Source organism: Lissotriton vulgaris, chromosome 4_1 (genome assembly GCF_964263255.1).
Source record: "Lissotriton vulgaris chromosome 4_1, aLisVul1.2, whole genome shotgun sequence".
NCBI lineage: Eukaryota > Metazoa > Chordata > Amphibia > Caudata > Salamandridae > Lissotriton > Lissotriton vulgaris.
In genome coordinates, this window is record NC_141691.1 from 505,475,326 (window position 1) to 505,494,676 (window position 19,351).

The following is a 19,351-nucleotide window of genomic DNA, read 5'->3' on the forward strand; positions in this document are numbered from 1 at the left end:
GGTTTTACTGTTGGTTTGGTGTGGGGGGGGGTCCCGTCCGAAGTGGTCCGAACATGTGCGATGTTGCCTCTGGCCTTCCCTGCGCCCCTGCCCCGCGCGCCCCCTCCGCTGGTCCCTTGCCCACTGCATAGCGTGTTGTTTCCCTGGAGGCGATGCCGCCCCTGAAGGTAGTGACCCTTAATGTTAAGGGTCTGAATAACCCCGTGAAGCGTAGGGCGATCCTTTCCCTGTTGGAGGGGTCGCAGGCGGATATTTGCCTTCTGCAGGAGACCCATTTGCTTTCCAAAGATTGCCATAGGTTGCGCTCTGCCAAGTTCCCTACGCAACTCTTTTCCTCTGCTGCGACTAAGACTGCTGGGGTGGCCATTCTTTTAGCCAGCTCCTTCAGGGGGGAGGTGTTGCATAAACAGGCTGAGCAGAAAGGGAGGCTTCTGGTGTATCGCATGCGTTTGGGAGGTGTCACCTTTACGGTTGGTTCCGCGTACAGCCCGAATGACCACCAGGATCGCTTCCTGGAATCAGTGTTGGTGGACGTTGCTGCCTCGCACGATCGCCATATCATCTTGGGGGGAGACCTGAATATGGTCTTCGACTCCACCCTGGATAGGTCTGCCCAACGCTTTCCGCAGACAGGGGAGCTCTCTAGGGCGGTGCAGGACCAGCTTGCGGAACTAGATCTGCATGACCTCTGGCGCGTCCTGCACCCCACCGATAGGGACTACTCCTATTTCTCCCACGCGCACCGCACGTATTCACGGTTGGACTACCTCTTGGTGAGTGGACCGCTTCGCTCGGCCGCCACGGCAGCGGACATCGGGGTTTTGTCCTTGTCCGACCACGCACCGGTTTCCGGAATCTTTGCTTGGCCGGCGGCCCCCCCCTCTAGGGGGATGTGGCGGCTCCGGGACACGCTTCTCCATAAGAAATCGGTCGTAAAGCGAGTGGAGGAGGTCATCCAGGACTACCTGACCCACAATAACAACTCTGCCACGTCCTTGGCGACGCAGTGGGCGGCTTTGAAAGCGGTCGTCAGAGGGGAGTTTATCTCCATTTCCTCGGCGGAAAACAGGGAACGCCAACGCAAGAGGGAGGAACTGACTGCGCAGGTTCGGGAGCTCGAGCAGGTTCACCGCCGGACGGGGGCTCCTCGTGTCTGGAAGCAACTGAAGGCGGCTCGGAAACTCCTCTCCGCGCTGGATCTAGATCGGGCGGAGTATGCTGCGCTGCGCCTGAAGCATGCCTTTTACACCGGCGGAGACAGGTGCGGTAAACTCCTAGCCCATAGGCTCAGGGCTGCGCAGCAGCGCAATGTGGTGAAGGAGCTGGTGGGGATGAACGGGATCCCGGTTTCCGGTGACGCGGAGGTGGCAGATACCTTTCGCTCCTTTTACGAAGCACTGTACGCGGCGGAGCCTTCCCCACCGGGAGAGGCTGAGGCCTATTTGGAGTCCGTGACCCTTCCGGCCCTGGACTCCTCCCAAGCGGACCACCTGGAGAGGGACATCCACGTGGAGGAGGTCATCTCCGCGATTGCACGACTAAAGCACGGCAAAGCCCCGGGTCCGGATGGTTATACGGCCTTGTTTTACAAAACCTTCTGTCCCACTGTCGCGCCTCTACTGGCTCGCTTGTTCAACTCCTTCTCCGAGCCAGGAGCTATCCCGCCGGACCTTCTCTCAGCGACGGTATCGGTTATCCCCAAGCCGGGGAAGGACCGGACCCTGTGCGGCTCGTACCGGCCCATCTCGCTCCTAAATGTGGACCTCAAGCTTTACACCGGGATCTTGGCGGCCAGGTTGGGTTTACATTTACCAGGTCTGGTGGAGGCAGACCAGGCCAGTTTTGTACCCGGTAGACAGACGGTCGATAACACAAAGAGGGTGACGCACGTGCTGGAAAAGGCCTCACGCGTTCCGGGGGAGCGGATGCTGCTATCAATCGACGCGGAGAAGGCCTTTGATAGGGTTCATTGGCCATATCTCGAGCTGGTCCTTGGGAAACTGGGGATCGGCGAGAAGTTCCGCACTATGGTCTTTAACTGCTACAGGAGGCCATCAGCGTCAGTGCGTGTCAATGGACACAGCTCCAATTGCTTTGCCATTGAGCGCGGCACGAGACAGGGTTGCCCCCTCTCGCCGCTCCTCTTCGCCCTCTATATGGAGCCGTTTGCACAGAGGATTCGTGATAATCCGGACGCTATTGGGGTGAAGATGGGGCAATACACGCACACTATCAGCCTATACGCGGACGATGTCTTGTTGACCCTGGACGACCCCAAGCGGTCGCTCCCTGCCTGCGTCCAGGAACTGGACGCCTTCGGCCGTGTGGCGGGTTTTAAAATGAACATGACTAAGTCGGCTGCACTAGACGTGTCGCTCTCTGCTTCCACCAGGCGAGACCTTCAGAGTCTCTTTCCTCTGCAGTGGTCCTCCTCCACAGTGCCTTACCTAGGCATTTTGCTTGCCCCCTCCCTGCCTGCCATGGTTACAGCTAATTACTTCTCTCTGGGCAAAAAGATCAAAGAGGAACTCGGCCGATGGAACAAGGGCCTACTCTCGTGGTTGGGCCGTATCGCGGCGGTGAAGATGACGATACTGCCTCAGATCCTATATCTCTTCCGCGCTCTGCCCCTCCAGCCCCCTGTGGGTTGGATACGGCAGGCGCAGGCGGACATATCCCGCTTTGTGTGGCAGGGCCGTAAGCCTCGGATGAAGCGGGTCCTCTCCATGCTGGCCCCGGAGGCGGGGGGTCTCGGAGTCCCGGACCTCCGGAGATACTTTCAGGCGGCACAGCTTCGGTATCTGGTGGAGTGGAGCCGGTGGGAATCGGATAAACACTGGCTCTTTCAGGACCAGGCAGTCGCAGGCCGTACCCTCCAGGAGGTCCCGTTCCTGCGGCGCGCTCACCGCCCGCCTAATCTCTACGCCTCTTTTATCACCCGAGTCGCGCTGAGAGTGTGGGACGCGGTGTGTGAGCTGCGTGAGCTCACGACCTTTCCATCGCCATTCACTCCCATCGCTGGCAATCCGGACTTTACCCCGGGTTTGGAGCCGTGAGCTTTTTCCCACTGGGTGAGCGCGGGCTGCAGGGCGCTTTTCCAGATCTACGGGCCGGAGGGCGTGCTCCCCTTTCAGCAGCTCCGCCAGGAGTTTGGCCTGACGGAGGGGGACAGGCTGCGTTACATGCAGGTCCGCCACTGGGCTCTTCAACCCTCAGTGCGTGACGTCGCTGCCCGTTCAATTACGCCCTACGAGCGATGGTTGGTAACCCGGACCTCGGACGCCAAGCTCATCACTGATTTGTATAAATTTCTCCAACCCCCGCCGTTTCATTACCATAACCCAGGGAGGGAGCGCTGGCACAGGGAACTGGGCAGGACCCTGAGTCACAAGGAGTGGGGCAGGATTGCGTATCGGGCGAGGCACTCTGCGTACCATACTGGGCTGACGGAAACCTTCACTAAAGTGTCCACCTATTGGTACTACACCCCGGAGCGGCTCTATGAGATGCGCAAAATAGGCGATAAAGGTTGCTGGCGAGGCTGCGGACAGGTGGGCACCCTCACGCACATTCTCTGGGAGTGCCCGGTGCTGTCGGCCTACTGGAAGGAAGTCTTAGATGAGGTGGATAGACATTTTGAGATCGAGCTTCCGCGCTTCCCCGCGTATGTCTTGCTAGGCCTCCCCAATGATTTGATGTACCCGCTGAAATCCCGCAGGGGCAGGCAGATTGCGATTGCGCTAGGTTCGGCTGTTCAGAACATACTGATACTCTGGCGCACCCCTACTGCCCCCTCTATCACTGGTTGGCTGCATAGACTCTGGCAGGTACTGGGCATGGAGAAGATGTCGCTAACGGTGGCTGGGAATGTCGACCAGTTCGAGGAGCTCTGGCACCCCTTTTTGGCATTGCTGTCCACAGAATTCCACGAGCTCACGTGTCCACGGTATTTGCGCCTCCTTAGGCTGACACCGCCGGCAGCTGCGGCGGAGTGAATGTGCGGATTGAGGGCCGGGGGTTGGGGGCGGGAAGAGGGGTTATATGCTTCTATTGCTGCCTTTCGGACGGGGATGTTGGGGTATTGTTTTCTTTCTTTTCTTCCTTTACTCTCCTTTCTTCTTCCTTTCTGGGGTTGGGGGGTTGGTGGTACGGTATACTTCTCCTTTACTGTGTTGCGGGGTGCTATTCCGGTTTGGCCTTGCTTAGGGAGTGGGGGTCAACAGGGGGGTTGTTCACAATGCCTTATTGCCTTTTGTATTTGCTTAGTTACCCTCTGGGGCTTCCTGCCTCCCTGTTTTTCTTCTGACTCGCTGCAACGTTCCGCTTCTTGTATTGTATGTATGCTTGACCTCCTGCTCCCCTCCCCGTGTTTCTGTGCCTTAATAAAATACTTTAAACCTAAATATTGACCTCCAGAATATGTGATTTGACATATCACTCGTGAATGGAGGCCTTTTTGGGGTAGTATGAATACCCTTTGTAACTGTAAGTTTAGGTTATGTCACGATTTGGATAGCAACGTTTACAAATGCTGATCACTGGAGAGATCACATCTGTACTAATCTCTAATTTTTGCACGATAATCTGAGATTTTGTGCTTTTACGTGAACTGCTGTTTGCTGATATTGTGAAGTTGGGCACTGTGACTCTAAGTAAGTGTCATAACGTGTGGTCTGTCCATACAATGGGAGGAAGAATTTGCAACACCCAGTTGGCTTATTTAACAATAATTCGCTGTTAAACGAGGCAATGCAGTCATTGCAAGGCACTGATTTATGGATTACTAAGGAATCAGCAGGCGAATTGAAAAATACATCCTAAACAGAACCACCAGATTCCTTTCCATGCAAGAAGATAAAACGACTTTGGAAAAGCGGGCTTATGTCTGGCAAGGCTCTAACACTTACTTATACGTCTTTAAAACCACAGCCCTTCTTCTACTAGATTCCCATTCCACATCAAGGTCAAGTTTATGCTGCTCCACTTAGAAATCCAACCCACTTTGGACCAACTACCACTTGGTTAAAATCCACCAAGACTACAGAATGTAGACTCTGTGGTGAGGAAAACGAAAATCGAATACGTGCTTTCCACATCGGTTCGGCCATGTTACCTGACCATAGAAGGATGGTGCGCTGCGCCGCCATTCGAAGATGTCGGCAAGCCATCATAACTGTGCTCAATCCAGAATACACACACCTGATCATTGGGGCAGCAAAGTTTCTAGAAAGATTCGAAGCAAGTCCAGAGGCTGTCATGGGGAGCTAAAAGAAAAAAAATGCAATGTCTCTATGTGGTATTAAAAGCAATGCCAATTTAGCAATATGTGCACAGCAGTGGCTCCGCCCCCACTTACCAAACATTTGGGGGCAGATTTACAAGAACTTTGCGCAACTTTTGCGTCATTTTTCCCATGTTAAAAATGATGCAAAAGTGGCGCAAGGGGCTTGTAAATCTGCCCCTTGGTGATCAAAAGCAGTACGGCGGCCAGCCAGGGGTTTTGCGGCAGAGCACTATCCTTCTAAATTATTTGACTCTAGGAGGCCGATATTGGTTTGCAGTCAGTAAAAGTCACTGTCGCTGAGCACTTATACTTTAACATACTTTACAGAGTCATGGCTACGGCTGAGCACTGAAACGTTAATAAACCTGGTACAGCTAGGTCAATGACCTATCGTTGCCATCGGAGCAGACAGTGGCATTATGAAAAGCAAAGGATGAAGCGGCCGAGCACTGATATTTCAATAAAGCGCTGTCTTGCCTTACTCTATGTCAAGGAGGGTTCCGTGGTCATTGCTGTGGGTGTTTTTAACTCAACACCCATGGATTTTGACACTGCCCCAAATCTACAACATCACGTAAACCTGTAGTGTGCTAAAAACGTACACCTCCCCAAAGCAGGCGTAACAAGGTGAAATGTTGACATTTCTCCTAGTTTTTTCCTCTTTTCACATGCGCTGCATTCTGCTTCATACATCCAAATTGGAAAACTCCTCTTGTGATTGTTTTTGTGAAGGAAGGTGCCCCTTCCTGCACAAAAACATTCATGTCAACAACACAGACACCCTTGCACCATGGTGCAAGGGTGCCTACATTGGCCTTCAGGTGCAAATGGTGCACAGGCTCTGGTTGAAAGAACAGAAATTCACCTCATCTTTTGAATACAGTGCATTTCAGCTTTTTTAAATTGGCATAGGGCAGCACGGCAAAATTACTTGTGACGCTACCCTATGCCAATTCTTTGTAAATGAGGCACCTAATGTATATATGTAGGGTATGTGAGATATTATGGAAAATGATGTCCTAACACTGAAAATCTACAAAATAATATTCTCACTCAGTAGGTAAAGTGCCTTTACTAGCAAAAGGGTGTGTTTCCAATTTTGGCCTGAAAATTCTAGAAATTTACTGAAAAGTTGCCTTTTACTATTTTTGATAAATCTAGTTCAGTCATGAAGTTAGATATTTGATACATATGGTGGAAAAGCAACATTTGAAAATAAAACTTTATGCAGCCTGGAAGCTTGGTAGCAATAAACCAGATCGTTTGGTTTCCCTCCTCTCCAGAGGCAGTACTTACCACCTTGATGAAGTGTAAAAAGGTGAATTACAAGTAAATAGTAAGCCACAGGAACCCAGGGACTTGAAGTACTCTCCAAGTGCCAGTTAGCTATTCCATTGTTCTTCCTCATGGACATATCTGGCTGAAAAAAGGCCTTAGTTGTGCCCAGAACAATAAGCTGCTAGTTGAGATCAGACTGCAATGGATCTTGCCAGAGCCCAGACTGAGCATAAACCTGGGCTCTTGAATCTTTCACTGTAGCCCACTAGCTGTGGAAAGGGCAGAAGTGACTTTTTCAGTAATTGAAGCAATTGAGTCTGTATGGCCTCTGGAAGACCATGACAAGGCACCAAAGTTCTGTGATTTCCAAGCAAAGTTAAAAGCCAATGAAGGACCACTGAAATGAAGCATTGGACCATGTGGAGATATCCTTTGCTACAGCTCTTGTCTTGCCAAGCTTAAGGTGTCTGCGATCTAAAAAAAAAGCACAAAGTTGGAACAGAGAACTTCAGACCTAGAGTAGGCAAGCCTGCACTCTGCAGCCCCTTAACAATGGTCCACCACAAACTACCTTTTCCTGCACTTTACAGCCCCTTGACAATGTTCCACCTCCTCCCGGAATGAGGTTTAGCCCAAGAGATCCAGCACTCATCGAGGCTATCTCAGGACTTCCCCACCTCAATGACGCTCAGCACATTGTTTCTTCTGAACATTGATGTTTACCTATGCCTTTTTATGTGATTTCTGATTTAAATCTGCTGTAAAGCGCTATGATACCCTCAGGTCTTGCCAGCGCTATATAAAACTTCTTAATAAATAAATACATAAATAAAGACACCACAGCAGTGAAGCAACCTCTGAGGCTTCTTCGAAAACCAGCCTTGAACTGACTTCAAGGGTCAGTTTCAAACTTTATCCTCCTGTTCTGCCCTACTGGAGATGTTATGACCTCCCGGATAATGACTGCACCCTAAGTAAATCTTTTGACTGTTGTTATCCCCAAGGATTACCCAAATCCCACTTCATCATGCTCGCCCTTAAGTTTTCTGTAAACATTGCATTCACTCACTATTCAAAGTTGCTAGAGATACGTTGGAGAGCCAGTCCTTTACTTCTGTTTCTGTCTCATTCACCTCTTGCAGCTCTGAATAAACCAGCAGGTGTGGCATGAAGTAGTGTGTTCTAGCTCCCCTTTCCACCTCATTCCCCTGCCTCAGCTAATCTGTTCATCTTGATTTATCTGTTAATTTTAAGGGGTGGAAAACCAGGTTATGAGAAGGGGCAGAAGGACATAGTTGTTCATGGTACAGTTTGCTGCCAAGGGAGAGGAGGGAGGATCCCAGATTTGCAGGTATTTTTTTAAAATATATTGGATAGTATGGTTGGTTAAACTCAGAGAGGTGAGAAGGATGGTTTATCTGTAGGAAATTTGAAAGTCCGGCTATGAGGGAGAGGATAACACTCTGTGACTGAGGTCTCATACTGCCTAAACAAAATGAGCCTAACGGTGAAACTTTTTTTGGTAAACAATTTATTTGTTTGATGAGCTTAATGCACACAAACAAACATTACTGTCTTTCCTTTGGATGAGTGGCTTGAGGAGTAAGACAAACTCCTGTGGGAATGTGTGTGCGGAAGTCTGTGTAAATAAATCATTATTGGGAGACCAGGAAATCTGCCAAAATGCGGCACCTTCCCAGGGACAATCATTACAAGAGGAAAATGCCTCAAGTCCATTGGCAAGGTTAAAAACAGTTTGTTGTCATAGGGGAGTAGTGGCCCTATACCTTTGTACAAAAGTAGTTGGATCTGGCAGGTAATTTTAATTTCTTCTCACAATCCTTAAAACCACATAGCCAATGAACTCCACTTACAAATTTGTTGAGCCCATACTAGGTGAGAGGGACGAGGGTCCATAGATGAAGCAAGTAATAGGTGGTACCTGTGGGTGACGACCCTTAAATATATCCCACAAGGGCACAATGAATTTCACCAATTTACCTGGATGAACAATACTACACCTGAGTGAGATAGTGGCAACGCAACGTTCTGTCTAGAGGATTGTAATAGGATTTAATAAAGTAAGGTAAACTGCCTTAAGTATTGCTTTATATGAAAAGGGAAGTTCAGGGTAAAGCCTTACACATACTTCTCACTCCTCCTAATTGCTGTCCTGAGATGAGTTAAGGACATTAATGACCCAAGAGTTAGTCCAGGGGGAAGTGATTCCTGATTAGGAATATCACCCACAATGATGTTGCAAATGGTCCAACTTTCAGGGGCTTGTGCTTTAGTTATGGCTTTTTGTAATCATGATTTCCAGTACCTCAAGGCACCTAGAGAATTGTGGAGAACAACTACCAATTACAATTGCAAAATCAATCTTGAAATAAAGAGCCCATACCTCTGTAACTTTAAGGGTGATAAAGGCTCTTAAAATGGATCTGTTGTCTGACTATTTTGTATAAAAGATACTTTTCTCCTCCTTCCTTTTAGCTGTATAGTGCATCTTCTCAGGGTTTTTCAAAGCATGGCGAAGGCAGCAGAGCAGCTGATATTAACTAATCAAGGTATTTGCATTCACTCTGACCAATACCAGAAAGGACCAACCATGATCTTCAAGGTTGTTAAGCACAACACAGTAAGGGGGAAGAGGAGTCCAACAACTGGAATTAGCATTAATTGATTTAGCCAGGAGTAGATGGATGCTCTCAACTTCCACTTTGTATCATATGAATGTACGTTATAGCATTCAAAGTGAAACAGTGGAAAGGAACTCTACAGTTTGGCCAAAAGCTCAATATGGCCTCAATTGACAATATTTACTCTGCACATAGTGACCAAGATGCACATTGCGACTGAAACACGTGTCACACACTGCTTGGTGCAACACATACTCTGCTAGAAATTGGGGAAGTTGCACTGCTTGTGCAAGGGAGTGTCAAATTGATTTTTCCATAAACCCATCAGTCTTCTCACTGCCTATTATGTGAGGGCAGTAGCCATCAATGCATTGGGTTCAGGAATAAGTTAGGTGCAAGTCTTCCTCAGCAAATTCAAAGCTTTGCTCTTAAATATCTCAGAAAACCATACCAAACTGCTGAGGTAGTACATCTTTGACAGCCATGCAGGGACTTTTGACCATACAAGTATCCCTGGGACCTTGTTTAGGTTATCCATTTATATAATATTTTATCAAGTGTTTTCAGGCAGAATTCCAATAAATAGGACAGCTGTTGTTGTATTTCCTCTTGGTTGTAAGCACAGAATCTTGGTCTCCAGGCTGAAGCAGGTTTGCATCTTTGCAATCACGTTTCCAAGACTGATCGCAAGAGCACTGGGTCACCTATTACCAGTGCTTTATATGGACATCCAGATTTACTCAGTTACTCACTCTTTAGAGTACTTGTTTGCTCCTGAGAAGTGCTGGCACTCTCAAATTAAATATCTTCTAGCAGTGCTGAAAAGTGAAGGTACCCTCCACTTCAAATGAAAGAATTTCAGGTACTCTGTACCGGATAGTACCTGCCCATTGAAAGCACTGCCCAATTCTGCCCTGTGATGTCATTCCAGTGCGCTACGATTTTCCTTGTTCCCGAGAAACCATCACCTGGAATTTGTTGTATAATCCAAAGTGTTGAAAGGTTTTCTTGCAGGTGGCAATTGTGCTGAGACTGGTAACTGTCCCCATGAATATCACTGCAACTCCCTGCTCAACCATTTAACAGTGGCTAACTATTGTAGTAAAAGGATTTTTTTTACACAGGATGTAGTAGCCGAGATACTACTGAGATCAAAAATGAAAAAGAAAAACTGGGGAAAGAGTATGCCAATCCAATTACATAAGAAGACATAGTATTTCAACATATTTGATTGGGAGCCCTGATTATGTTAATGGGTAGAGGGAGGTGCTGCGGGATAGAGTCAAAGGGGCATACTTACAAAGAAATGTCGGAGCCCTGAGCTGCACCAAATTTGGTAGCGCAGCACTCTGACATTAGCAAAATGCAGGGATGTGCTGTATTTGCAACAATATTGCACACCACTGTGTTTTCCTTAGCTCAGGCACTAAAATTAGCTGCCTAGCACCAACGCAGGCACCCTTGCACAATAGTGCAAGGGTGCCTGCGTTGCATGGGGTGATTGTTTATGTGCAGGAAGGTGTGCCTTCCTGCACATAAACAATCAATAATGGTGATTTGTTACTTCTATGTGTTCTGCAGTACACATAGATGTAACAAATCACCATTATTTATTGTTTATGTGCAGGAAGAGACACCTTCCGGTACATAAACAACCATTAATGACATTTTGCTTTTTCAATGGGGACCTCTTCCTGTACATAAACAATCATTAATGACATTTTGCTTTTTCTATGTGTGCTGCAAAATGCAGCACACATAGAAAAAGCAAAAACAAGGAGAAATAAAAGTATTTCTCCTTGTTGTGCCACACCAACACCTGATATTGCATGGCTTTATTTTTTGGTGCTACCGCAGATTTACATTCGAAAAAGCAATGGATGTTGCGGTGAAACGACCACAGTATTGCACACCCCTTTCATGCAGAAAACGATGTGAAAGGTTACCATATTTACAAAGTGGCGCTAAGCCACAAAAAGTGGCTTAACGCCACTTTTAAATATGGAGAAGGGCATAGTGCCACCAGAACGTCGCTAAAAGTGACATTCTGATGGCGCTATCCTCTTGTAAATATACCAAAAGTATCTTATGTTTGTTTTTGAGGTGAACAAATCATATGTTTGGTTTTATCATTAATTATCATCTCCGGGCCACACAGATGAATCTGGGGATAGCTCTGGAGGGAAGGACTGGCACTGTGGTCGATGGGTAGATTTGTAGAAATCAACAATTAGACGTTTTAACTTTGGAGTACAGAACATGTTATATGGTATAAAATGTTCATGTCATAAACAATCCATATTTTGCTTTTGCAGTCTATACTGCCACACAATGCACGGTGGTGTAGCTAGACCAATTGCCACCCGGAGGCGGAGACCCTAAGTCTGCTGCCTGGTGCAGGTAAGAGCGAGGTGGGTGGCGGCCGATGGCCGACTTGTTCGAAGGGGGTCTGGCGACCGACGGATGACTTGTTCTCGGGGGCGGGGGATGGAGGTAGTCAAAACACAACACTTGCTCATCTCCACCTCCCCCAAAAACAGTGCCCCGGGGGCAGACTGCCCCCCAGTTTCGCCACTGGCAATGCATCTTTCTTTCAGTAGTGATGAAAAAGGTCCACTGAAAAATAACATGGATGCTAATATGAGAATATTTTTCTCTGCAGTAGATGAAAGCATTCTTTATCTACGTTTTTTACCTTAAATTGGTCCTGCATTACATATTTTATGAAGATAAAATAAGCAAGCAACGGAAACATCTTTCGCCAACAGTAATACATGCACTGTATGCAAACGAACATACACACACACACACACACACAGTGGCAGTAAACCTAAGTTAGAAAACCTCATGAACTCAGAGTTCGTTTTTGGGGATTGAACATGTGCACGAAGTATCTTGAAATGAGTTTTAAAGTTGACTTTTTTCTTACATATGTATAGGGATAGGCACCACAAAACCATATGCATGAAAAAGTAATACAGGAGGCTTAAGTGGTAGCACATTATGTTCTCGCCTCTGCCCAATATAAAAAAAAAAACTTTTCTTTCTTCCTAAATGCCTCTCCTGCAGTATTCCTTCTACCTACCAAAGGTTTCAGTATCGTAGCTTTTTTTTTTACATCAGAATGCAATATAATTCTCTGGTCAAAAGCGAGGCGCGCCCGTGTTGTCTCAATTTTGCAAACCTGCCAGACTGCACTTTGTGGCAACCCCTGCTAAGATGTTCAAAGGGGTGAGGCGATTGCTAGTTACACCCTCCAGATAGTGTGGTGCATGTCTGTGGTAGTTTTGTACTTCTTTGAAGATAAATCCATACATTGCCTTCTAATCTTCAAAAAGACAGTTCTTTCACATGTACTTCTACATCTACAGCGCCCTAAAGAAAAGAACCATAAAAATCAAAACGAGGGGGGAAGGTCATGAGACCAATGGATTGAATTTTCTCCATATTTCATTTTAATCTAGGTTGATACTTTTTAGTTATACTTAAATCAGTAAACAGACATTAACAAAATAGAAATAAAAACAATGTGCCTCATTTATGAGGCCGTGCGTCACTTTTATGCCGCCGGTGCGTCACTTTTTGTGACGCACCAGTGGCGTAATAAATGTGCCTTGTTGCGCCATATTTACAAAGTGACGCATCTAGGTAGATGCGTGACTTTGTAAACCCCTGTGCCACATTATACCTGCGCCAGGTATAATGTATGCAAGGGGGCTTATTGACGCAAGGAAGGGTCGTAGAAGTGACGCAGTGAAATCTGTAAGAGTGACGCAGGCCCTTTCACATGGGGCTTGCCCCATGTGAAAGGACGCATTGCTGGAGTTGCGTCACTTTGTGAGACACTCCAGCAATGCGCCACTTTTGCGCTTACAAATACGTCAGAAATACTGACGTATCTGTAACTCCTTGCGACATGATGCGTCATCCATTAAATATGACGCATCAGGAATGTCGCCAGGAGTGCGCACTGAGAAGTGACGCATCGCTGCTTTAATGCAGCGATGTGTCATTTCTCATAAATGAGGGCCAATATTGATGCAGCAAAATGGGGGAAATGTCATAATCACGTAAAACATGATCACCCCATTAAACAAAGGCAAAATTAAATAAAAATATATTAGAAAAATGATATATTAGAAAATTAAATAGACATTAAAATAGACAAAGCTGAAACAAATACAGATACAAAGACTAATATGAACTAGCTAAGGTTATAAATGTGATCTAATAGGGCAGTATTTTCTTTTAATTGTGTCCTTTCCATTACCGATCCCTATACTTAACTTGCAGTAATCTAAAAGAAACAATAAATGATATCCTGTAACATTTCTCAAAACTACCTATTTTCTTTAGAAATACATTACCAGTACACACACCTTGACATAAAGCTTTGAGCTACATTTATAGAGTTAAGGATAGAGCCACTATGCACAAGGTCAACAATCAAATGCCCAAGACATTTCATAACCTCCTTGTTATCTGTGCCTTCCAAACCATAACTATCCTATAGTGATTGTATGTGAGGGTATTGTTCAGAAATATATTGACATAACTGATATACCCAAAATGTTGTTTTAAAAAATATTGTTCCATTTGATGCACATTTTCACTAATTAACTCTAATGGAAACATATTCTATTACAATATTTAAAAAACAATATTTTGAACATGAAATTCTAGTGCTATACCCTTACCACAGTAGGTCTGCCTGGGGGAATGAAATTTACGGTCTTTTAAATGCTCTTACATCATTATTATTAACTATTATTTGTGTGTGGGGTGTACATTCGAAGTTGTGGTTCATTTATTCAAATGGTTACACCCTTAGACAAATATGATTATTGTAAGTAAATGGATTGTTAGTTGGGGATGATGTGAGTATGTCCCAAGTAACACGTTTGTAATACTGCCAGATCCAACACACAAGTTCAAAAAATAAACCAGGTACCTATGAAACGGAGCAGAAATGCAAAACTTCAGTTAAAGTGTGTAAATTATTTAGCAGTTCCGAAACAATTAAAAAGTCAAGCACAATACAGTAAAGGTAGCAGATCAAATTTCTAAAGATACAGAAGAATGCAAGAAGCCAAACGACATAAAAATAACTAATGTGTTACAGCACACAAATGATGGACGGAATGCTGACAATGCAAATATTCTTCCCCAGTCAAAGGATCTGGGTTAAATCCATTGTTCTTTTGCCCACTACGCCACCACAGTTTAGACCCAGCCATATGCAAATCAGTCTTGACCCTGTGCCCCATGGGAACAGTTCAGACTGAACTGCCAGGCCAGGTCCTCCCTGGACCGGAAACAAGCCTCCTGGGACCAGTTTCAGGGTATGTCTCCCTTCTTCAGCGAGGCTAGCCTGAATCCAGTGGCACAGTGAATAAGGGAGCCATGTCTGGGCATACCCATCCCACTAAGGGCGTACAGTGTTACTACTGATTTGTTTTATACGTATTTAGTAGCTTAAATTGACTTCAGAAGGATGAATTAATAATCCTTATTGGGAAGCAATGAAATATTTGATTGGTTCCCAATAAGGCTTATTAATTCATCCTTCTGAAGTCAATTTAAGCTACTAAATACGTATAAAACAAATCACCTTGAAGGCATCTTTACTTTTTCACTACTGTATGGAGCACATTTCTTACTTGGGTGACTTTTTAAATGTTTAAATGGAGGGTTCTTTTCTGTCAAAAATGTAGTTTTTAAAGGTTCACCTGCAGGTTTAAAAGCTGCTGCAATCAGGCTTCATGGGTGAGCTTGGATCCATGTTTTCTAAAACATCAGTTTTAAGGATGTGCTGCAGTCTAACGGTTATATTTAACTCCCCATGCCATTTTTGTATTTTTCTACAGCATACACTATGACCTGACTGGAAAGTGAAATATACCAATTAGGAGTTAGCCAATTCTGTCAAGTTTAATTGGTCAGGCCACATGAATGAGACCTGGAAAATTTAGCCCATGTGTGTAGAGTTCAGAAATCCACAACATCAATCCACTAAACAAGATCTGAAAATGCAAAAAGCGATAGTTTCTCATAATTGCAATGACTTTTGCTACCCTGAAAACCTTCATGTAAATATTTTCATTTGTAATCATCCATTATTTTAGTACTCTTAGTGTTACTCTGTGAGACAACAATTGCTCGTTTTCTACAAATCAAAGTACTTGGAAGACCTCCTCTGATCTTTGACGATGTTTAATGTTTTTGCGGGCGGATCCTTAATACCTATCACTGTACCTGTAGATGAAAAATTATTTAAATGTTTCTATTTCAATTGATGATTTAAGTGATATCATATAGTTCTACTTTAATAAGGAACCAACAGGACACTGTGTGACTGCATGCTAATTTTTGGCTTAAGATGTAATGAATAAAATCCACTACAGAGTAGCATTTCTATGACCGATATGATTGCATCACGATTTTCATTGCATTAAATTGGGATCAGTGTGTATCTTATATGATTTACGCATGAACTTTACTGAGTTTCTTTGATTTAGAGCGAATACTAGTGCCATTCCTGCTTCACTCTCCTTCATCAATGTCACTAATGACGCCTACAACCATGTATAGAAAGCACTCTTTACCTTACTTGAAAAATGTGTGATCAGCTTGTTATTTCTGTTTTTGTTGTAGGTTAACAATTCACGCAGAGTGTCCAATGCACTTGGAAGACTTCCCCATGGATGTGCATGCATGTCCTCTGAAATTTGGAAGCTGTAAGTCTTTCTCTCCACAGCCCTAAGAATGATTACATTTAGCAATAATAATGTAAACATTGCTCCTCACCTAAAAGCAGAAGACTGCTATTTGAAACTATTAAAGCAAGGCAACTAGCAAACATGTTAGAAGGCATAACATACTTTTGTCAGCTTTCAGCCCAGCTGCTCTCATTATTTCTTTAAACAACAATGTTATGATTGGGGATGAGATAGCAGTTCACAGCTGTAGAACAATATCTTGGGCGGTCCTGGATCATATGATTTATGGCTAGTGATAAGAAAATTATAAACTAACAAAATGATGGTGAGATATATATACTTTCACTAAAAAGTCAATTCAAACTACTTCATTATACATTGTGTGCCCAGAGTTTTTTTTTATGTCATGCCACACACCATATTTCCCATGTTGATCTTCTGACTTCTCATTGTATAAGGAAGGAAGTTCCCACTGCAGTACATTATAAGCACATTGTAAGTCACCGAGGAGTTCCTTTATAAGGTTATGCAACTCTGACTCACTTGCAATTTCCTTATCATGCACAGCATGGGGTAATTATCCTTTATAATACATGATCACACCATCACCTTTCCAAAAAATCACTTAAATCGTTGCTGTGTAGCTCTTTCACATGACAGAGAGAGCATGGTTGCAAACATGAAGAATAAAAACAGAACATCTAGTTAAAAATTAAACACACTAAAAATCAGTTTAATTTGTAATTTTTCAAAAATAAAAATAAAAAAGGTGCAGTAGCTCAGAATATGTAGAAACACGCAGAAAGATTCTAACTTTTCTATAAATATCTAAAGAGTGCAAAAAATAAACATGTTTTTGTGCTTGACACTGTAAGCCAGAAAAACAGAGCAAAAGAAAGAAAAACAACTTTCATTTTTATTGCTTTGAACAGCTGCTTGGATTATGCTACCTGACCTGACCTGCCTTATCATATAAGGTGCTGTCGGCTGCAGCCATTGTGATGTCAGAACTCAACTGTAATAAGCTATTACAGTTGGCGCTGGCTTCTTTTCTTTATGATCAGTGACTGGGTGCATCACAAGTCACAGATTATAAAGAAATTAGAGATTTAGAGGGCATTTATGCAGGGATTGAAGAATACCATGTATTATAGCATGCATAACGTAGTATTACTACATGATTTACATCATGCTGTGCTGCAAAAATCATAATGTACACCCCATACAAATTCTGCCCAACATAACATGATGACATTTTTGCACAAACTCTTGTTTGTTCCTGAATCCTGATAGCTGCCCTGGTTGAAATGCGGGTAAATATGTGATAACTAATTCATGAGAACAGAAGTCAGAAGTCAGAGGTAAAACTAAGAAAGGCATTAAAAATCCAGAATTTATGGTCATCAACATTTGAAAAATGTAAATTTTATGGTAAGAAGTCAAAGGCGTTTCGATGCTTTAAAGATCTTAATGAGATTTTAGAGGATGGAAAAAGAATGGGGGTCCGCACATGTTGTTGTAAAATAGCTTGATCACAGCTATTGCACATCTAACAATGGCACAACCAACACCATAAAAGACTTACGGTCTCCTCACTTGAAATGTAAGCCCTGTTATCACTGGAAACATGGATTGAGTTCGCAATCATCTGTATTCAATGCTCAAGGAAAGTACTGATGGTCAAAGCTTTCAGTTTGGATAAGAGAGAAGCATAGAGATAAGACATTAGGATCATATGTTGTTCAGAAAAGGGGTTAATCTACACTGAATGTAGGTAAAGAATATTTTAAATAGCATGCTGAAGTACTAACAGAGATACTGATTCCAGTCCACATTCATACTAGACAACCCCAGTCGATACTTACCCCAAATTGTTATATTGCTTACACAGTATTAGTACTACACATCGCTCGTCATGATGGCCTACTTCTAGTAACAGGTATCCTAGATCAATTATTGTCTTCTAGTGTTTACATGTTATCCACGCAATGCACAATACACACCTGCTAAGAATGTCACCCTTGCAATTATAAAGGGCTTACATCCTCCGTACTAGACCCAGTTAAAGGCGCAGTACTAAATAATTTACAATCAGGATATGAAAATATTTCATGTTGATCAAATTCAGTGAAATAAATTCCCAATCACAAACAATCTTTAGAGACACATTAACTGCCATACTCTCCACAGATTCGGTGTTGAAAACCAGCATCTGTAACTCAACTATGTCGTCCTTATGATAAAATAAGAAACTCCTCGCTCCTAACTCTCATGGTATTAGACATCTGTGGGTTCCATCGGGATAGCAATGATCTCTGACCTACACCACAACTCTGGCGCATTATTATTCTCGACCTTACAACATAAACATAACCCGTCTAACTTATACTTTTATGATTTTCTCAAGATCAAGGCAAAGATCTCTAAATTGGGTCCTCTCTTTAACTAGTCTCAACTCTTACTGAAATTCTAATTGTTTCTTTTACAAGGCCACACTGCCTCAAAATTCTATAAACTGCTCATTATCTCAAAATGTCCACGTCATCCCCCTCTAGAACGGAAATGGTCCTCTTGTTTTTCCTCCAATAACCTTGTCCCACAAGATGCAGACACCTGGTCCAAGGTAGGCTCACAAATACTACAACACAATCTGATTCCATTGGTAACCTAGACCAGACATTTTGTGGCTCACCGTATGTATTGGACCCTGGCAAAACTGTTCCGGTTAAAATTGACGGATGCTAATACAGGCTGTGCCTGCGACTCATCCCATGGTGACAAGGTACACTTGGCCATTTCCTGCATTCATCTACAAATCTACTAGTGAGAGGTGTCCTCAAAGCTTAAATAAATTGCTTAGAACACCTATCCCGCTATTACTCCTGATCATCCACTGAGGACCCCAGATGGCAGACCCTCAAATTGACCTTTCTGCCATGGACTATTCACTCCTTGATGTTTTGCTCACCATCACTATTAAGAATATACTACTTGACTTGATACCTGGTGGGCCTGCGTAAAAAAGCACACACAAACTATTCTCATACAAGAGGTTGCTCATCCCCCTCCCAGGGTATTTGTAATACGCTTGACCGTTTTATTCAGGACACACAACCTAAAATAGAAATTCCTCAACCACCTACTGACCATTAATCTTATTCTTACTTCCATACTTAAATCCCAGATTCCTCCCATACACAGTATCACATGACTCCCCCTCTCTTCCCTGCCCTCCTACCCCTCTTCTTCTTTGTTATCACATCAGAACATTAGTGAAAGGTATACACCTGGCAGTTCCACATGCTTCACTTCATCCAGTCCTATTTTCTGCCCATGGCTCAGTGCCAAATGTTTCTGTTACATCTAAAGCAATGGACTTATGCCTGTTGTTATTTCATGTATTTAATGACAATAATTGTATGTATCGC

General features: G+C 44.1%; 1 protein-coding gene across 1 annotated transcript in view; it reads left to right on the forward strand.

Annotated features, from left to right (window-relative positions):
* The window catches only part of GABRA3 (gamma-aminobutyric acid type A receptor subunit alpha3), a 1,805,986-nt gene that overhangs the window by 1,337,372 nt on the left and 449,263 nt on the right, over positions 1-19,351 (forward strand). The window contains exon 7 of the mRNA XM_086964657.1: positions 15,859-15,941. Within this exon, the coding sequence (XP_086820783.1) occupies positions 15,859-15,941 (83 nt within the window). The remainder of the gene's footprint in view (positions 1-15,858; positions 15,942-19,351) is intronic.